The 20,186-nt window shown below is 43.6% G+C and overlaps 1 protein-coding gene across 1 annotated transcript in view; it reads right to left on the bottom strand.

The window, feature by feature from the left end:
• Nucleotides 1-1,578: 1,578 nt before the first annotated feature.
• The window catches only part of plod1a (procollagen-lysine, 2-oxoglutarate 5-dioxygenase 1a), a 35,057-nt gene continuing 16,449 nt past the window's right edge, over nt 1,579-20,186 (bottom strand). The window contains 12 exon segments of the mRNA XM_055166315.1: nt 1,579-4,048; nt 5,997-6,122; nt 10,767-10,913; nt 12,237-12,341; nt 12,422-12,484; nt 14,112-14,225; nt 14,370-14,511; nt 16,500-16,625; nt 16,711-16,815; nt 18,005-18,126; nt 19,352-19,477; nt 20,095-20,186. The exon segment at nt 20,095-20,186 is cut by the window's right edge and continues 4 nt beyond it. Coding sequence (XP_055022290.1) covers nt 3,893-4,048; nt 5,997-6,122; nt 10,767-10,913; nt 12,237-12,341; nt 12,422-12,484; nt 14,112-14,225; nt 14,370-14,511; nt 16,500-16,625; nt 16,711-16,815; nt 18,005-18,126; nt 19,352-19,477; nt 20,095-20,186 — 1,424 coding nt within the window. The 3' untranslated portion in view covers nt 1,579-3,892.

Genomic DNA, 20,186 nt, shown 5'->3' with positions numbered 1-20,186 from the left:
CGGTTTTAAATCCTCGGAGGATCTGGGGAATCGTTGACAACACAGAATGTCTGTCTTCGTCTACGTCCATCTCGACGCTTTGTTTACTGTTGTGTTGTTCCACAAAAGGGACACAGACAGACGCCACGACAACCACGTCATGACTTCACAGCTGATTGGTCAGTGCTCAGTCTACAACTTATTCACATCGTCTAGTGCAGAGGTGTTCACACTTTTTCATCATGTGATCTACTTACAAAATGACCAAGTCAAAATGATCGACCTAATACAAAGTCAAACAAACTGCACTGAAACACTCTGTGCCCCTTTTTTGGACCCTCCCCCACAGTTTGAGAACCTCTTCTTTAAGAGAACTTCCTCTGGCACTTTACACAAAACTGTGAAAAAAGTGAAGGAAGATTTTTAAACCTGTTTTTTAAAGTTCCAAACTGGAGTTTCATTCTTTTCTGGTTTTGCAGTGATATTTACCAGCCTCTGCACGTTTACCAAACCAAACGCACATCGTGACAAACACAGATGCATTTGTCACTTTTGTTAGACAAACTTCAGCCAAATGTGGCAGTAGGTCTGTTCTGTAGATCCGCTCTATGCTGTAGACCTGCTTTGTGCCAACACTGGAACACAAATTTAGACTGGTTTTTGCTTCACGTTTGGTCTTGTTCTTCTAATCAGCCGCACTGTGGGAGGGGCTTGTGTTGGCTGTACGCAGGAAGGAGCGAGAGCGTGAAAAGGCGAGGGGCGGCGTGCTGACGTGAGGCAGGTGGACAGGTAGGATGTTTAGGAAGTTGAACCTGCCCTGTGATGCACGCTGGTACACGAGGGCACACGCTGTCGCAGACGAGCCGTGCATAGGGAGCGTGTGTGTTTGTGATGCGCCGTAGAGTCTCCGCGGGTTTCAAATGAGCGCACAGGCTGCACTGAGACGCCCCACACGCTCCTGCACCCGCTACAAGTTTATTACCAACAGCAGCGGCCGGAATGAAATATGATCACACTTGTTGAGTGTCAGACCTCGAGTGAGAGACAAGACCGAGTCCAAACGCGAGTCCGAGACGAGACACGGAGATCTACCCACACGACCTCGGCGATCGACGTATTGAGCACCCCTGGTCTAGTGTTTTCTGATTCCTGATCCTAGAGCTGGAGAGAAAAGAAATTGAGTGGAGGCACAAGGTGGCAGCCTGATTCATCAGCCGGTTTTACTTCGTTTCACTTTGTAGAAACCGTGTGACCTTGCAGCCTTAGATTTTACACGTCCATCCTCAAACCTAAATCAGAACAAACGAGAGAACAACAGGTGTAGTCAGGTCAGGTCAGGTCCAGACGTGTGGAAGCTCCATTATGACCATGAATTGTTCTGTTAATTAGACCCACACCCTGAACAGGTCAACAGGCCCAACTAACAAACACAAACTGTAAACAAGTGTGTGTTAGTTCCAGAGGAGTTTCAGTGTAGTTAGCTCCTCCCTGCAGACAGATATGAGGTAGTGTCACCAGCGTCTGACCAGAACTGTCTGAGAGAAAACGTTGAAAAAACGAATCTCAAGCTGGAGGAACGTAGGAGGGACGCCTAGACTGGATAAATATCAACATCATGAAATTGATTTTTAAATTTAATTATAAAAAGAATGAGAACTTTGCACATCACTTCCTTGAGATGGGGGCGCTGGAGGAGAAGGAGACGCCCAAGAACTTTAGAATCGTAACAGTAGAACGAGTCTGAGTGACAAGTTCTTCTGTTTTCTTCAGGATCAGAACATGAGTTGAGTTTGTTGTGTGACTCAATGTGTCTCGTTGTTTCCTTTAAGTTTTGCTCTTTCTTCTCTTGATCGTTGTGGATAAGGGACGGGCATGAAATGTTCTTAATCGATCGTCGGGAGAATTAACGATCGATTATCGATTAATCATTAACGTTTTTATATTAAAATGATCATCATTATTATTACTATCTGCACTAATCTGCATAAATAAATTCAACTTTACGACATATAAACATAACGACTCTAGATCCACATCAGCTGTTTGACATTATAATGTGTTTAATTCAGTTTTGTTCAAATCTCACAGAAACAAAACTTAAAACCACATCACTAATTTACATAAACTAAGTGAAGATAAAACTCCAGCTCTTGTGTCGCTGATGTGGTTCACCTTGTGTTGGATTAAAAGACATGACTCAGGTGAATACAGGTCAGTGTGACCAGATTTGTGTTTGTCAAAACCAGGACAGCGTACGGGGGGAGGGGGGCGGGGCCTCGTCATCCACATTGAGCGACTCTCACCTGGAAAAACTTTTTCCCACTGGACACAGAAACATATGTGCTGCTTTATCCACTGTGCACATGGACTCACACTTGTCCCAACGCAACGGAAAGTGTGGAATTTCTTCTACAAATCCTGGTTAAATCCACATTTGTGCTTCGGTTCGTTACAGACTGACCCACTGTTTGTGTCTCGCTCCTTCTGATGCAGAGACACATGTACAGACACAGCAAACTACATTCGGTTTGTTGATTAAAATGAACGTAATCGATGAAATTCTTAATGATCAATTATCGATTAATCGATTAATCATGCCCATCCCTAGTTGTGGATAAATTGTTCATGAAGAATGTTTCTCCTTTGTGGAGTTTGTTGGTTGAAGATTTGGTGATGGAGCAGATTTATGAAACTGCTGGAGAAACCGACACATATTTACACAGAAAAACATTAACCAAAAGTTCCACAAACCTCCAGCGGGACACTTGCAAACACTGCGAAAAAATCTAAAATCTTCCACACTACGGCATTACCCTTTCCTGTCTCCGTGGAGAATGTTCCAAAGTGTAGAACTTCTCCAAAAAGTTACATCGTGTGGCTTTAAAAGGTGCACTGTGTAACTTTTCCGGTGGAGGCTCCGTCAGACGCTTTTCTCCATGGAAGTGTTGTTGCTTTGTCTGGAATGTTCCACAGTACGGCATTAAAACTTTCTATCTCCACGGAGACCAAACCAGACCAGACGGGGTTTCCGGGTCAGATCTGTGGAGAGGCGACTCCGCTCACAGTCACAGTGTCTGTTTTTCAATGATTTTTGAGGTTTAAACCAGCTGTGATTGAATAATTCCAGGCAGAGCAGTGACGTCTCCATAGCAACAAGCAGGTGATGGACCGTCAACCGAAAAGTTACAAAGTGCAGCTTTAAAGCAATTCTAATATTTGCGTGTTTAGTGTTTGAGGGTCACGTTCCCTCACAGTGTAGAACAGCCCGGAGAAGGTTAGAAGCACCAGCGGACCTACAAGAGTCCACCTCAGAGTCTGACGTCCTCCTGTTGTCATGGACCTCAGAGTCTGACATCTTCCCGTCATGGTGGACCTCAGAGTCTCAGGTCGTCCTCCTCCTGCTGTGGTGGACCTCAGAGTCTCAGGTCGTCGTCCTCCTGCTGTGGTGGACCTCAGAGTCTCAGGTCGTCCTCCTCCTGCCGTAGTGGACCTCAGAGTCTGAAGTTCTCCTGCTATGGACCTGAGACTCTCAGGTTCTCCTCCTGCCGTGGACCTCAGAGTCTCAGGTCGTCCTCCTCCTGCTGTGGTCCTCAGAGTCTCAGGTCGTCCTCCTCTGCTGTGGACCTCAGAGTCTCAGGTCGTCGTCCTCCTGCTGTGGTGGACCTCAGAGTCTCAGGTCGTCGTCCTCCTGCTGTGGTGGACCTCAGAGTCTCAGGTCGTCCTCCTCCTGCTGTGGTGGACCTCAGAGTCTCAGGTCGTCCTCCTCCTGCTGTGGACCTCAGAGTCTTTGGACGTCTCCGTCACCGTCCTCGTCCGCTGCTCGTCTTAATAAATATGTTTTGTGTGGGACGCGTCGGTGTGAGTTTGGTCCGGGGGGGGGTTAGGGGTTAGGGGTCAGGGGTCAGGGGTCAGGTTAGGGGTCCACGAAGGAGACTGCGATGTAGCGAACCCCCGCGGTGGTGGGGAGGCCCTCGTGGTAGTGGGTGAGTCTCCCCGGGTGCATCAGAGCCCAACCTTTACGAGGAGACGTGATGGAGCAGTCGTACCTCAAGAACTTACAACCGCCGCCCTGAAACAACACAACAACAACAACACAACATTACACACAACAACACAACAACAACAACAACACAACATTACACACAACAACACAACAACAACACAACAACACAAACAACAACAACAACAACACAACAACACACAACAACAACAACAACAACAACACAACAACACAACAACAACAACAACAACACACAACACAAACAACACAACACAACACAACAACACAACACACACACAACACACAACAACATTACACAAAACACAACAACAACAACAACACAACATTACACACAACAACACAAGAATCACAACCGCAAGAACCTGCAACCGCCGCCCTGAAACACAACAACACAACAACAACAACACACACACAACACATTACACACAACAACACAACAACAACACAACATTACACACAACAACAACAACAACAACACAACATTACACACAACAACACAACATCACACAACATTACACACAACAACACAACAACAACACAACAACAACATTACACACAACAACAACAACATTACACACAACAACACAACAACAACACAACAACACAACATTACACACAACAACATTACACACAACACAAGAGTCACAACATTACATTACACACTGTGTGTGTGTTTCCGTTTGTTTTTGTCGAGTTGTGTGTGCGTTTCCGTTTGTTTTTGTCGAGTTGTGTGTGTGTTTTTGTCGAGTTGTGTGTGTGTTTTTGTCGAGTTGTGTGTGCGTTTCCGTTTGTTTTTGTCGAGTTGTGTGTGCGTTTCCGTTTGTTTTTGTCGAGTTGTGTGTGTGTTTTTGTCGAGTTGTGTGTGTGTTTTTGTGGAGTTGTGTGTGCGTTTCCGTTTGTTTTTGTGGAGTTGTGTGTGTGTTTCCGTTTGTTTTTGTGGAGTTGTGTGTGCGTTTCCGTTTGTTTTTGTGGAGTTGTGTGTGTGTTTTTGTGGAGTTGTGTGTGTGTTTCCGTTTGTTTTTGTGGAGTTGTGTGTGTGTTTTTGTCGAGTTGTGTGTGCGTTTCCGTTTGTTTTTGTGGAGTTGTGTGTGCGTTTCCGTTTGTTTTTGTGAGTTTGTGTGTGTGTTTTTGTGGAGTTGTGTGTGTGCGTTTCCGTTTGTTTTTGTGGAGTTGTGTGTGCGTTTCCGTTTGTTTTTGTCGAGTTGTGTGTGTGTGTTGTTTTTGTGTGAGTTGTGTGTGCGTTTCCGTTTGTTTTTTGTCGAGTTGTGTGTGTGTTTTGTGTGTTTGTTGTCGTTTCGTTTGTTTTTGTCGAGTTGTGTGTGTGTTTCCGTTTGTTTTTGTGGAGTTGTGTGTGCGTTTCCGTTTGTTTTTGTGGAGTTGTGTGTGTGTTTTTGTGGAGTTGTGTGTGCGTTTCCGTTTGTTTTTGTCGAGTTGTGTGTGTGTTTCCGTTTGTTTTTGTCGAGTTGTGTGTGTGTTTTTGTGGAGTTGTGTGTGCGTTTCCGTTTGTTTTTGTCGAGTTGTGTGTGTGTTTTTGTGGAGTTGTGTGTGCGTTTCCGTTTGTTTTTGTCGAGTTGTGTGTGTGTTTTTGTGGAGTTGTGTGTGTGTTTTTTGTTTGTCCGTTTGTTTTTGTGGAGTTGTGTGTGTGTTTTTGTGGAGTTGTGTGTGCGTTTCCGTTTGTTTTTGTGGAGTTGTGTGTGTGTTTTTGTGGAGTTGTGTGTGTGTTTTGTGTGAGTTGTGTGTGTGTTTTTTGTTTGTGTTGTGTGTGCGTTTTTGTGGAGTTGTGTGTGTGTTTGTTTGTGTTGGAGTTGTGTGTGCGTTTTGTGTGAGTTTGTGTGTGTGTTGTGGAGTTGTGTGTGCGTTTCCGTGTGTTTTTGTGGAGTTTGTGTGTGTTTTTGTGGAGTTGTGTGTGTGTTTTTGTGGAGTTGTGTGTGCGTGTTTTTGTGGAGTTGTGTGTGTGTTTTTGTGGAGTTGTGTGTGCGTTTCCGTGGCGACTGACCTGGAAGTCTTTGCCCACGTGGTTCAGGGCGATGTTGATGGTGAAGGTGGAGGCGTCGTGGTGCGGACGCAGAGACGGCTGCTCGTCCGGTTTGTACCGAACCACGAACGCCAGATCGAACTGAGCCTGGAACACACAAACACACACACATTTAACACACAAACACACACACACACACATTTAACACACACACACACACACACACACATTTAACACACACACACATTTAACACACAAACACACACACATTTAACACACAAACACACACACATGTTTAACACACAAACACACACACATTTAACACACACACACACATTTAACACACACAACACATTTAACACACAAACACACACACATTTAACACACACACACACACACACGTTTAACACACACACACACACACACATTTAACACACAAACACACACACATTTAACACACACAAACACACACAACAACACACATTTAACACACAACACACACACATTTTAACACACACACACACACACATGTTTAACACACAAACACACACACATGTTTAACACACACACGTTTAAAACACACAAACACACACATGTTTAACACACACACACGTTTAACACACACAACACACAAACACACACACGTTTAAAACACACAAACACACACATGTTTAACACACACACACACACACACACACACACACACACATTTAACACACAAACACACACACATTTAACACACAAACACACACACATTTAACACACAACACACACACATTTAACACACAAACACACACACATTTAACACACACACACACACATGTTTAACACACACACGTTTAACACACACACGTTTAACACACAAACACACACATTTAACACACAAACACACACATTTAACACACACACACACGCACATTTAACACACAACACACACACATTTAACACACACACACACGTTTAACACACACACGTTTAAAACACACAAACACACACATTTAACACACAAACACACACACATTTAACACACACACACACACACACACACACACACACACGCACATTTAACACACACACACACACACACACCACATTTAACACACAAACACACACAATTTAACACACACACACGTTTAACACACAACACACACACACACACAAACACACAAACACATTTAACACACAAACACACACAACACACATTTAACACACAAACACACACACACACACACATGTTTAACACACACACGTTTAACACACACAAACACACACATGTTTAACACACACACGTTTAACACACACACGTTTAAAACACACAAACACACACATTTAACACACAAACACACACACATTTAACACACACACACACACACACACACACACATTTAACACACAAACACACACATTTAACACACACACACACGTTTAACACACACACGTTTAAAACACACACACACATTTAACACACAAACACACACACATTTAACACACACAACACACACACATTTAACACACACACACACACACATTTAACACACACACACACACATTTAACACACACACACACACACATTTAACACACACACACACACACACATGTTTAACACACACACACACACATTTAACACACACAACACACACACACACGTTTAACAACACACACACATTTAACACACACACAGTTTAACACACACACACACACGTTTAACACACAAACACACGCACATGTTTAACACACACACGTTTAAAACACACAAACACACACATGTTTAACACACACACACATTTTTAACACACAAACACACATGTTTAACACACACACGTTTAAAACACACAAACACACACACATTTAACACACACACACATGTTTAACACACAAACACACACAAACACAACATGTTTAAACACACACACATTTAACACACAAACACACACACACACATGTTTAACACACAAACACACACACATTTAACACACAAACACACACACATTTAACACACACACATTTAACACACACACACACACATGTTTAACACACACACGTTTTAAACACACAAACACACACACATTTAACACACAAACACACACATGTTTAATACACACACACATTTAAAACACACAAACACACACATGTTTAACACACAAACACACACATGTTTAACACACACACATTTAACACACAAACACACACACATGTTTAACACACACACATTTAAACACACAAACACACACATGTTTAACACACACACACATTTAAAACACACAAACACACACATGTTTAACACACAAACACACATGTTAACACACATTTAACACACAAACACACACATGTTTAACACACACACATTTAACACACACGCACATGTTTAAAACACACAAACACACACAGTTTAACACACAAACACACACACATTTAACACACACACAACACACACATGTTTAACACACACACACACACATGTTTAACACACACACACACACATGTTTAACACACAAACACACATGTTTAACACACACACGTTTAAAACACACAAACACACACATTTTAACACACAAACACACACACATTTAACACACAAACACACACACATGTTTAACACACACACACACACGCACATGTTTAAAACACACAAACACACACATGTTTAACACACAAACACACACACATTTAACACACACACACATTTTAACACACACACACACACACACACACACACACACCACAACATTTAACACACACAAACACACACATGTTTAACACACACACGTTTAACACACAAACACACACATTTAACACACACATTTAACACACAAACACACACATGTTTAACACACACACACACACACAAAACACACAAACACGTGAGTAAAATCCCTCAGTCGTTCAGGTTGAATCCGCGGTAAAAGGAGAAATTCAACTTGTCAACTGGACAAAAGTTTTGGCAACTTTTGTCCAGTTGACAAGTTGAACACACACACACACACACGTTTAACACACCAACGACACATAGTTCTCCTCTCAAACACTCTATTCCACCTTGTGATGTCACGTGGTGATACAGGAAGTGCTCCACTGTGGTTTAAAAGTCCATGCACCAGAAGAACAGAGTCTGCCGCCTGTTCAGACGTGTCTCTATTTAGACCTGCACATTTTCTTTTCAGACCCTTTTTAATACTGCAATTCGTCTTTTTTTTTTTTTTTTTTTTTGAGAGTTGCGATAGTCGACCCAGATGCGTCTCTCTGCTCATGTAGGACACACGATAGAAGGACTGAAGCACAAAGGCCCGTGCAGCTTCAGTTGGGTCGTAGCAGCTCGTCAAAGTCTGATCCTGTCACATCTCAGAAGCTCAGCAGGACCAGGCCTGGTCAGGATTTGGATGGGAGACGCTGGGAAAATCAAGTGCCACAGTGGGGTGACAGACACAAAAACTGCTTGGCAGCCATGCTTCCATCAGTCTGCCCCAGGGCAGCTGTGACTACAATAATAGTTTACACCACCAGGTCTGGAGTGAATGAATAAAGCTCTGTAAAGTGTCTTAAAGACATATATCTGCAAAAGGCACTATATAAATAAAAACTTACTCAGTTTTAGATGAGACATTTTCCTGAAGTCTGGTCTATGCTCTTTTTGAAAATCCATGACTGTTTCCCACGACTCACTTAGGACATTTTCCCGCCGTCTGATCTCTGAGTTCTTCTGATCAAGAACTTTACACCTGCCCAAGCATCTTATGATACACAGGAGCACAAAGTATAATAGACTCTCACATTTAGGCTACGTTCAGACTGCAGGGTTTAATGCTCAATTCAGATTTTTTTGTGAAATCCGATGTTTTTTTGAGGTCGTTCACATTTCCAGTTAAATGTGACTTGTGTGTGACTCCAGTGTGAACATTAAACGGTCCAAAAGTGTCCCACATGTGACACTGGAGACACGACGACGTCAACCGCAGCGAGCGTCTCTGTGTTTACACAAGTTGAACCAAACATGGACGCAGCATCGAGCACCTGGAGATTTTAAAGTTCCTCTCGTACCGGAGCCACAACATGAACAACTGACTTGTTTTAAGGAGGAGATTGAGAAGGAGAAGGACCAGGTTTTTGGTGGTGGTGTTTTGTGGTGAGTGGAGATGTGCTTCACTTCAGTCACACGGAGTTTATTAACAATTTTCTCCTACTTCAGTGCAGAATAGTGACGTTTGTGTCTTGTTGATAACGTGTAGGTGGATGAATGTGACCTGACTGTTCACACTGAAGTCACATGTCAAAAGATCAGATATGGATCAGTTTCAGGAGCACAGATCCAAGTGTCCTGGGTCATGTTTGAAAACATCAGATCTGTGTGGTTCAGACGTCATTAAAAGATCAGATACAGGAACATAGAGACAAAAATCAGATTTGAGTCACTTCAGGTGCAGACTGAACACAGTTTTATATTAAGCCCAATTTATGGTCGTGCGTCAAATCATCAGCATCGTGACACAGAGAGTCTGCGTCATGAACCCCCCTCCCCCCCTGCGACCGACATGCACCTCCCACATCTCTGAACTAAAGGCTGTTCACTTGAAAACTACCACTTCATGACATCACAAGGTGGAGCCCTGGTGTAGTATCTGGGTTTGAGAGTCTAAACCACAAACAAAATGGTGAAAATAAAAACACCAGGAGCATGAAGAGTGAGTTTAAGACTAAAATGAGGCTGACAGCAGCAGGAGGACAGTGTAAAGTCAGTTGGCAGCTGGTGGTTAACTGTGTCCACCCTGGCGCGGTGCCCGGGCTGTGCCCCTTACCCTGGTGTAGTATCCCGGGTACATCTTCTCGGTGATGGGCGCCACATAATCCAGGAGGAACTTCTGCCACTCCCGGTGGTAGTTCACCTGGTTCATGTGGATGTCGATGGTCGGCACGTTCTCGTACCCGCCCTGGATCCGTTTGTCCTGACGGGCAAAGAGGGCACAGAACAGTGAGGGCACAGAACACAGGAAGAACAGTGAGGCTCAGACAGAAAGAGACACAAGGAAAACAGTGATGGAAAAATAACAGTACTAAAGTAAAAGTACTACTAAAGTATTTTTAGGTACTGATACTGTGGGGTCTGGTCAAGTGTTAACGGAGGAAACAGGGTCAGATTTTTGACATTCAAATGTCTCTTATTCAGAAACTAGAGGAACTATTGAAATAAGTAAAGTATCAGAATGTAGGAAAGAGTTACACTCCAACAGGGTCAAGTTAAACCTGTGAGATTCTTTCAAGTTCAAGACAAAAAATTTAAAAAACTCATGTCGGTAACGGAGGGAATGAAATATGCAGCACTTTTTGGTCAATAAATCCAAACAGTGATAACTCTTGGTTCTCACTTCCATATCCTTAACAAACTGGTTTGAATATTTGCTTCATATAGTTTTCTACCATATGGTACAAGATTAGGTTGAAAAACCTCTGACTTTTTGACTCATGAGATTTTTTATTAAGAAAGTTCATGGTAACGGAGGGAAAAGTGACGGAGGGAAAATTGTACAAACAAGTAGAAGGTGCAGGATTTTACATCATTTGTCGCTTTTTTCTTCTGAAAACTTTAATATTACTTCAAAATGAAAGAAACTATTTCTATAAAATATGTCAGTCCTTCCAAGAACATTTTTATCATTTTAAATACTTTTTTTTTTTTTTTTTTAATCCTGTCCCTTCATCAACAGTTCAAAGATGGAATAACACAAGATATGATGAAATACAAACATTTATTTACATGATTTTTGGGTCTTTGAAATTTGGGAAATAATTTTTGTTCCATGTTTCATTCATGGTCTGTTTAAAACGGATGGAACTTTAGAACCAAAAATGTTACAGAAAAAAGGTCAACAGTTTGATAAACTCGAGTACATATGTATCTGTTCAATACATTTTTATATCAGATGAATTCACTTGAAGTTTTGGCCTTGTTGTTTACTTCTGCTGGACCGGGCCCTTTGCAGCTGATGTTGATCAATATTCCCTGGGGATGTGATGTTAATTGAGTAAAGTAAAATCATTTTTCATATTGGTGGTTTTTCAGATTCTAGATTTTGACTTTGAGTGAACAAAAAATACAAAGAGAAGAGAGAGAGAAGAAAAAAGAGAAGTATGTCAGTATGTTTTTTTAGTCTTTGCAGTTTGATAATAATGAGCGTTCAAAATGATTTCTGATTGGACGGTGATCGTTTCCGTCGCCCTGACCCCTGACCCCTGACCCTTGACCTTTCGTGCCCGTGTGAAGGACGTACCACGTTGGCTCCGCCCGACCACTTCCCAAAGTTCTCCATTTCTTCGACGATGTGATCACAGGCGACGTCCGAGAAGATGGGGAACCAGTAAACGTCTGGACACGGCTGTGGAGAGGAGAGGGGGTCAGAGGTCAGAGGTCAGGGGCAGGGGTCAGAGGAAGGGGGGGCAAGGGGGGGGGGCTCACCGTCTCCATCTTGTCCTTCAGAACACGGCTGTAGTTTGGGTGGAGGTATCGCTCTTCCCAGTCCTGAAACACAAACATGTCAGTCTGAAGGAGCTGTGAGCTGCGGGAGAAGGTTGAGAAGGTTCAGAGAGGTTCAGGAGGTTCAGGAGGTTCAGGAGGTTCAGGAGGTTGAGAAGATTGAGAAGGTAAGAATCATATCAGGAGTTGTGATACAAACACACGAACATACTTTTAGTGCCAAAAATCTGTTTACATTTAACTGACACAACAAAAAATCTGAAATTGCTTGAAAAGTCCAAAACTGATGGCAAAGAGTTCCAAAAATTCTTGTTTTCACCCACCACCCATCTCCCCAACACAAACATGTCCAGAAAAAAAATGGTTTAACAATAAAAACAAAAATGAAATTCTGTTATCCAGTCTGAACAGAGACTCCCAGACTTCCTTCACCCCAGACACTTCCTCCAGCTCCTCCAGTGGGACCTGAGGTGTTCCCGGTCCAGTCCAGAGACATCGTCCCTCCAGTGTGTCCTGGCTCTTCTCCTCCTCCTGGGGCACATGAACACCTCCTGAGGGACACGTCCAGGAGACATCAGAACAGACGTCCTCCCCTCAGACGCTCCTCTCCACGTGGAGGAGCAGCGGCTCTACTCCGAGCTCCTCACTCTGTCTCTGCGGAGGAAACTCATTTGTGTCTCTCGTATCGTGGATCTGGTCCTTCGGGTCATGACTAGAGGTGAGGGTGACCAGATGTTCCAAAAAATTTGGGACAGTCCTGAAATCTAAGCTGTTTATCCCAAATCTCAAATCCAGCCCTACATGTCCTGAAAATGACACTCAAACAGAATCCTGAGTAGTTATTGGGTTGAGTCGACTGCACTCAGCCCCCGACAGCTTCTAAATGGTTGCGACGTCTTAATTGTGCCTCTGAAACACTCGCCTGAAGCTGCTTCAGACACGTGTATTAAACGTTCTGTTCACAGGATGAACATTTGCCTTTGTCGCCTCCTACGTCAAAACAGGGACGAGCGTCTGACTGAAGGAGCAGACAGGACGCAGCAGCCGCAGAGTTTGAGTCGAGTGGAGAGCGGAGGAGGAACAGCGATGTGCGGTCAGGTGAGGCAGGTGAGGCAGGTGAGGCAGGTGAGGCAGGTGAGGCTCTGCCACAACCAAACTTTCCCCTGTATCATGGAGTTTAATTCACTACATTAAGTCGCACATTCTTCAGCGCAGATGCTCCAGGTTCTAGCTCCTGATTTCTTTTGTTCTTTCTTCTGTTTTGTGTGTAAACAAAATAATTTATTAAAATCTAATGTTTTAATAAGTTAACATGAGTTTTGTGTGTTTATAAAGACACAAAAAAAAAAACTCGTCCCCCGACCTGAATCTGAGCCAATCTCCTCTGGTCTCCTCCACCATAAAATGAAAAGGGAGGAGGCGGGGCTCATCATCTGCACTCTTCAATTCTACTCAGATGTTTGCGTTTAGAAGGACCTTGGCTCAGAAAAGTCTGATTTACTCCACATCTGGAGCATCTGGAAACTTACTGGAACATCACTTGTTTCTTCTGCTCCACCTGAGAGCCAAAGTAAAATATACAGATCTAACGTGAAGTAGATTGTAAAGTTGTGTATAGATTGTGAAGTTGTGTAAGTGCGGAGTGAAGCGGTGCAGGTCCTGGAGGCCTCACCACGGGGTTGTGGAAGATCTCCCACAGGTCGTTGTGCAGGTGGCTGGTCTGGTAGTTCTCTGTGGAGAGGATCCGTCCAAACGTGTGGAGGTTGGTCACGTACATGAAGATGTCCTGCAGCACACACAACCATCTTAAACTATACTGTTCTTTTATTCATTCATATACATGTTTTAAGTTTTATTTTTTGACTTTCTTCTTGCTGTGTTCTGAGTGCTCGGACTCGCTGGGTGAGACCAGCAGGGGGCGCAGTGGTACCTTGGAGCGGAGCTGTTCACAGAAGGACATGTCCGGGTCCAGTCCTGCGTCTGAGTACAGGGACACGTCCTGCAGGTCTGAGCGCAGAAGACTCCCCCTGATCAAGTAAACGCTGGAGACGTACGGGACGTTCCACACCCCCCTGGAAAACACAGAGACACGGAGACATAAAGGTTTATAAAGACACAGAGACACAGAGACACAGAGACAGAGACAGAGACACAAAAGGTTTTAAAACACACAGAGACACAGAGACACGGACACAGAGACACAGAGACACAGAGACACAGAGAGACATAAAGGTTTATAAAGACACAGAGAGAGACACAGAGACACAGAGACACAGAGACACAGAGACACAGAGAGACATAAAGAGTTTTATAAAGACACAAAGACACAGAGACACGGAGACACAGAGACACAGAGACACGGAGACATAAAGGTTTATAAAGACACAAAGACACAGAGACACGGAGACACAGAGACACAGAGACACGGAGACATAAAGGTTTATAAAGACACAAAGACACAAAGACACAGAGACACAGAGACACAGGAGACACAGAGACACAGAGACACGGAGACATAAAGGTTTATAAAGACACAGAGACACGGAGACACAGACACAGAGACACAGAGACACAGAGACACGGAGACATAAAGGTTTATAAAGACACAAAGACACGGAGACACAGAGACACGGAGACATAAAGGTTTATAAAGACACAGAGACACAGAGACAGAGACACAGAGACATAAAGGTTTATAAAGACACAAAGACACAGAGACACAGAGACACAGAGACATAAAGGTTTATAAAGACACAAAGACACAGAGACACAGAGACACGGAGACATAAAGGTTTATAAAGACACAAAGACACAGAGACACAGAGACACAGAGACAGAGACACAGAGACAGAGACACAGAGACAGAGACACGGAGACATAAAGGTTTATAAAGACACAAAGACACAGAGACACAGAGACATAAAGGTTTATAAAGACACAAAGACACAGAGACACAGAGACAGAGACACAGAGACAGAGACACGGAGACATAAAGGTTTATAAAGACATAAAGACACAGAGACACGGAGACATAAAGGTTTATAAAGACACAAAGACACAGAGACAGAGACACAGAGACATAAAGGTTTATAAAGACACAAAGACACAGAGACACGGAGACACAGAGACAGAGACATAAAGGTTTATAAAGACACAGAGACAGAGACACAGAGACATACAGATTTACAGAGTCATGCACAGAGAGACACAGACAGAGACACAGACAGAGACAGAGACACAGACAGACAGAGATTACAGAGACACACACAGGTTTCCAGAGCAGTTTTACTCTGTGCAGCTCAAACTCTGCAGGAGTCAGTCTCGCCGCAGCTGCATTTGAATCATGTGGACAGAACATGAAGGACACTTGAATAAATCAAACGTAAAGGTGCACTGTGGAACTTCTGTCGTCTCCATGGAGATGTTACGGCTTTGGCTGGATCGTTCCATAATCTGTCACAAACATCTATAAAACATGTGTTCTTACTGTGAGTGAGGAAGCCTTTAACACAGGAGGTGTGGGCAATTATTTTGTTCAATTATTTGAAAAATAATTTTAAAAATGGCCTGGGAACATCTCAGGATTATTATTCAATTATTTTGGAGGGTCGTGCCAAAATGTTTAACTCAGTTCTGCAGAATATGAACTGTATTTCTTTATAAAAACAGTAAATCTCATGGTTGTGACGCTGCTCAGACTGTGAAGAGTTTTTGTTCTGACTAAACAATGAAAAAGTGAAGCTGCTGAACAAAAAATGTCATTTCAAAAATGCCTCTAAAATAAAATCAGTGCAGGTTTAGTCCAGGCTTGAGGTAAAAATATAAAAATGTTTATTTTGTTTTTCTAAATGAACTTAAACCAAAGAGCCGTATGAGCCGTATGAGGCTCTGGACGAAGCCCAGGTCTGGTTTAACAGACCAGTGTGTCCAGTGTCCGTGACCTTGTGGCTCATGTCCCACTGTGTTGCTCAGTGACGTCTCTATGGAGACAGACTCTCTACCAGGAAAGTTCCACAGTGTCTTTAAAGCTGCATAAACACAGCGCAGGTGTTGGACTCACTGTCTGCGTCCCTGCACGATGTCCACGTAGTCCTCAGAGCGAGCGTAGTACCCGTCCACACTCAGCGCGCCCCAGAAGTTACTCCAGAGCCGCCCCACCCGGGTGATCATGGGCGCCACCACCGGGCTGAACACGGAACACACACTCGGGTTAAGACTAGTGTTCGATTTTATCTTTTATCTTTAGTTTATGTTTCTAAAGTTTCTCTCACAGGTTTTGTTCTATGAGGATCTTCAGAGTGTCTTCGTTCTTCAGCACCACGTCCACGTCCAGGTTGAAGTAATAATCACAGGAGGCGTCTTTCCTGCACACGTCTCTGGAGACACAAAAAAACAACCGTCACAATGAACATGAACATATTTAATATCATCCAGGAACATGGAACAAAGAGTTTACAGCGAAACATGAGGAAAACTCGGGTTTCAGCGACGGTGACCAAATGTTTTAAATAAAAAACTGGGCCGTCCCTGTTTGTGGTGTTTGAGGTTAATAAAAGAGTGAAACGAGTGAGGAAGTAAGGAAAACTGTTTTGCACTCGGCTCATTCATGACAAACATGAGTCAGTATCGTCACATTTTCTTTGTGTTTTTGTCGTTTTTAATCAGTTTTTCTGTATTTTACCAAAACAAATGTGAGTTTATGTTTCTCTTTACTGTTGCAGGGATTAAATTGTTCAAAAACAGAGACACTGGGACATTTCTTGTATCAAACTGGGACAAATCAGTGGTTTTGTATAAATGTGTGGGACGGGGGACGTGGGGCTGGGACTGTCCCGGGGACACAGGGACGTGTGGACACTCGCGTTTCAGCTCCACCCTGGAGTCATTTTCAGTCTAATAAAACTCATCATCGTCTGAGCTTCTCCAAACAATTCACTTTTACAACAGGATTAAAAACATCAGACTGAAAGAAGAAGAATCTGTAAATAATCACACCACAGTTTAAAACGTGATCATGTTTCATTAGGAAAGAGTCTGTCCCAGGTTTTCTTCTCTGTATTTAAGCAAAATGTCATAAAAAAACTTTTACATCAAAACTTTCTACATCTGATTATAAAGTGTTTTATTGTCCAAGAATCAAGAAGTGTGCAGTTAGCATGCTAGTCACTGTTAAAGCAAAACTTCGCTCTGGTCTCTGAGAATTATGTAAAAGCTTTTATAAACTCTTCACGGTGAAGAATTAAGATGCTCTGGATGCAGAAGAAGAAACTGTGAAACTGTTTGAATAAACTGTACCAGTAAATCAAATAAAATATAAAATATTATCTGTCAACATTTAGCACTTTACGCTTCTAAATGTCTGATGCTACTTTTCTGGCCTCAGGGTTGTTGATGTTTGGATAAAAAATACAGTAAATCAAACACGTGAGGAAGAAAAATAAGCTGGTATAAGAAGAAGGAAGAACTTCACCACTAAAACGATGATGGTTTGAGTTCAGATCTGTAAACTTGAAATAATTCTGTGTTTCACAGGTTTAAAACACGTGGTTTCTCAGCTGGACTCACATGACCGAGTCCCGAGCCGCAGCCACGTCCAGGTCCTCGTCTGGGCCCACGGTCCTGATGTTCTGGTAAAGATCTGCATGTTCCTTCAGGAAGGAGCTGACGTGACGCTCGTGATGAAGCTCCTGCCCAAGAAGAAGAAGAAGAAGATCACAGCAAAGACTCAGACTAAACCAGGACTAAACCAGGACTAAACCAGGACTAAACCAGGACTATACCAGGACTAAACCAGGTCTAAACCAGGACTAAACCAGGTCTAAACCAGGTCTAAAACAGGACTAAACGAGGACTAAACCAGGTCTAAAACAGGACCAAACCAGGACTAAACCAGGACTAAACCAGGACTAAACCAGGTCTAAAACCAGGACTAAACCAGGTCTAAACCAGGACTAAACCAGGACCAAACCAGGACTAAACCAGGACTAAACCAGGTCTAAACCAGGACTAAACCAGGACTAAACCAGGACCAAACCAGGACTAAACCAGGACTAAACCAGGTCTAAAACCAGGACTAAACCAGGACTAAACCAGGTCTAAACCAGGTCTAAAACAAGGACTAAACCAGGTCTAAAACCAGGACTAAACCAGGTCTAAAACCAGGACTAAACCAGGTCTAAGGACTAAACCAAGGACTAAACCAGGTCTAAACCAGGACTAAACCAGGACTAAAACCAGGACTAAACCAGGTCTAAACCAGGAAAACCAGGACTAAACCAGGTCTAAACCAGGTCTAAACCAGGTAAACCAGGACTAAACCAGGACTAAACCAGGACTAAACCAGGACTAAACCAGGACTAAACCAGGACCAGGACTAAAACAGGACTAAACTAAACCAGGACTAAACCAGGTCTAAAACCAGGACTAAACCAGGTCTAAACTAAAACCAGGTCTAAACCAGGACTAAACCAGGACTAAACCAGGTCTAAACCAGGACCAAACCAGGTCTAAACCAGGTCTAAACCAGGACTAAACCAGGTCTAAACCAGGACTAAACCAGGACTAAACCAGGTCTAAAACAAGACTAAACCAGGTCTAAACCAGGTCTAAAACCAGGTCTAAACCAGGACTAAACCAGGTCTAAACCAGGACTAAACCAGGACTAAACCAGGTCTAAAACAAGAATAAACCAGGTCTAAACCAGGACTAAACCAGGTCTAAACCAGGTCTAAACCAGGTCTAAACCAGGACTAAACCAGGACTAAACCAGGACTAAACCAGGTCTAAACCAGGACTAAACCAGGTAAACCAGGTCTAAACCAGGACTAAACCAGGTCTAAACCAGGTCTAAACCAGGTCTAAACCAGGTCTAAACCAGGTCTAAACCAGGTCTAACAGAGAACGCTGTGGGACCTTGTTGTAGATGAAGATCTGGAGTCGTTCTTTCGGATACTGGAGTTTCACCAAACGCTCGAAGAAGACGCTGACAAACGGAGTGGGCTGCTCGATGAAGACCCCGATGAGGACCACAGGAGGAACCTGAAGAAGAGAAGAAGGAGAGAGGGTGAGGAGGAGAGGAGGAACCTGAAGAAGAGAAGAGAAGAGAAGAGAAGGTGAGGACCAGAGAAGGAACCTGGAGAGAAGAGAAGAAGGAGAGAGGGTGAGGTGGAGAGGAGGAGGAGAAGGATGTCTAAAGGTGGAACCTGAAGAAAAGGAAGACAAAGGGTGAGGAGAAGAAGAGGAGTGAGGACCAGAGGAGGAACCTGCAGGAGAAAAGAGGAGGAGGAGAAAGTGTGAGGAGGACACAGACCTTCAGAGAGGACAGAGGCAGGTCCTGGAGAGGAGAGGAGGAGATCAGGAGTGGTGGAGGAAGGAGGTGAAGAGGAAAGGAGGACACAGACCTCAGAGGGAGCAGGTCTTGGACGAGAGGAAAAGCAGAAGAAGAGTAGGAGGAGGAGGTGAAGAGTAGGAGGAGGACACAGACCTTCAGAGAGGACAGAGGCAGGTCCTGGAGAGGAGAGGAGGAGATCAGGAGTGGGAGGAAGGAGGTGAAGAGGAAAGGAGGACACAGACCTCAGAGGGAGCAGGTCTTGGAGGAGAGGAAAAGCAGAAGAAGAGTAGGAGGAGGAGGAGGTGAAGAGTAGGAGGACACAGACCTTGAAGGAGGACAGGGGCAGCAGGTCTTGTCCACACACGGTGCAGCCCGTCTCAAACGTCCAGGTGTTTGGGATGTAGTTTCCCAGGTAGT

The sequence above is a fragment of the Boleophthalmus pectinirostris genome, unplaced genomic scaffold (genome assembly GCF_026225935.1).
Source record: "Boleophthalmus pectinirostris isolate CB_2022bp ecotype Guang Dong unplaced genomic scaffold, ASM2622593v1 HiC_scaffold_8, whole genome shotgun sequence".
Taxonomy (NCBI): Eukaryota; Metazoa; Chordata; class Actinopteri; order Gobiiformes; family Gobiidae; genus Boleophthalmus; species Boleophthalmus pectinirostris.
Note: the sequence above shows the minus strand (reverse complement) of the source record. Positions and strands in the feature narration are given on the sequence as shown.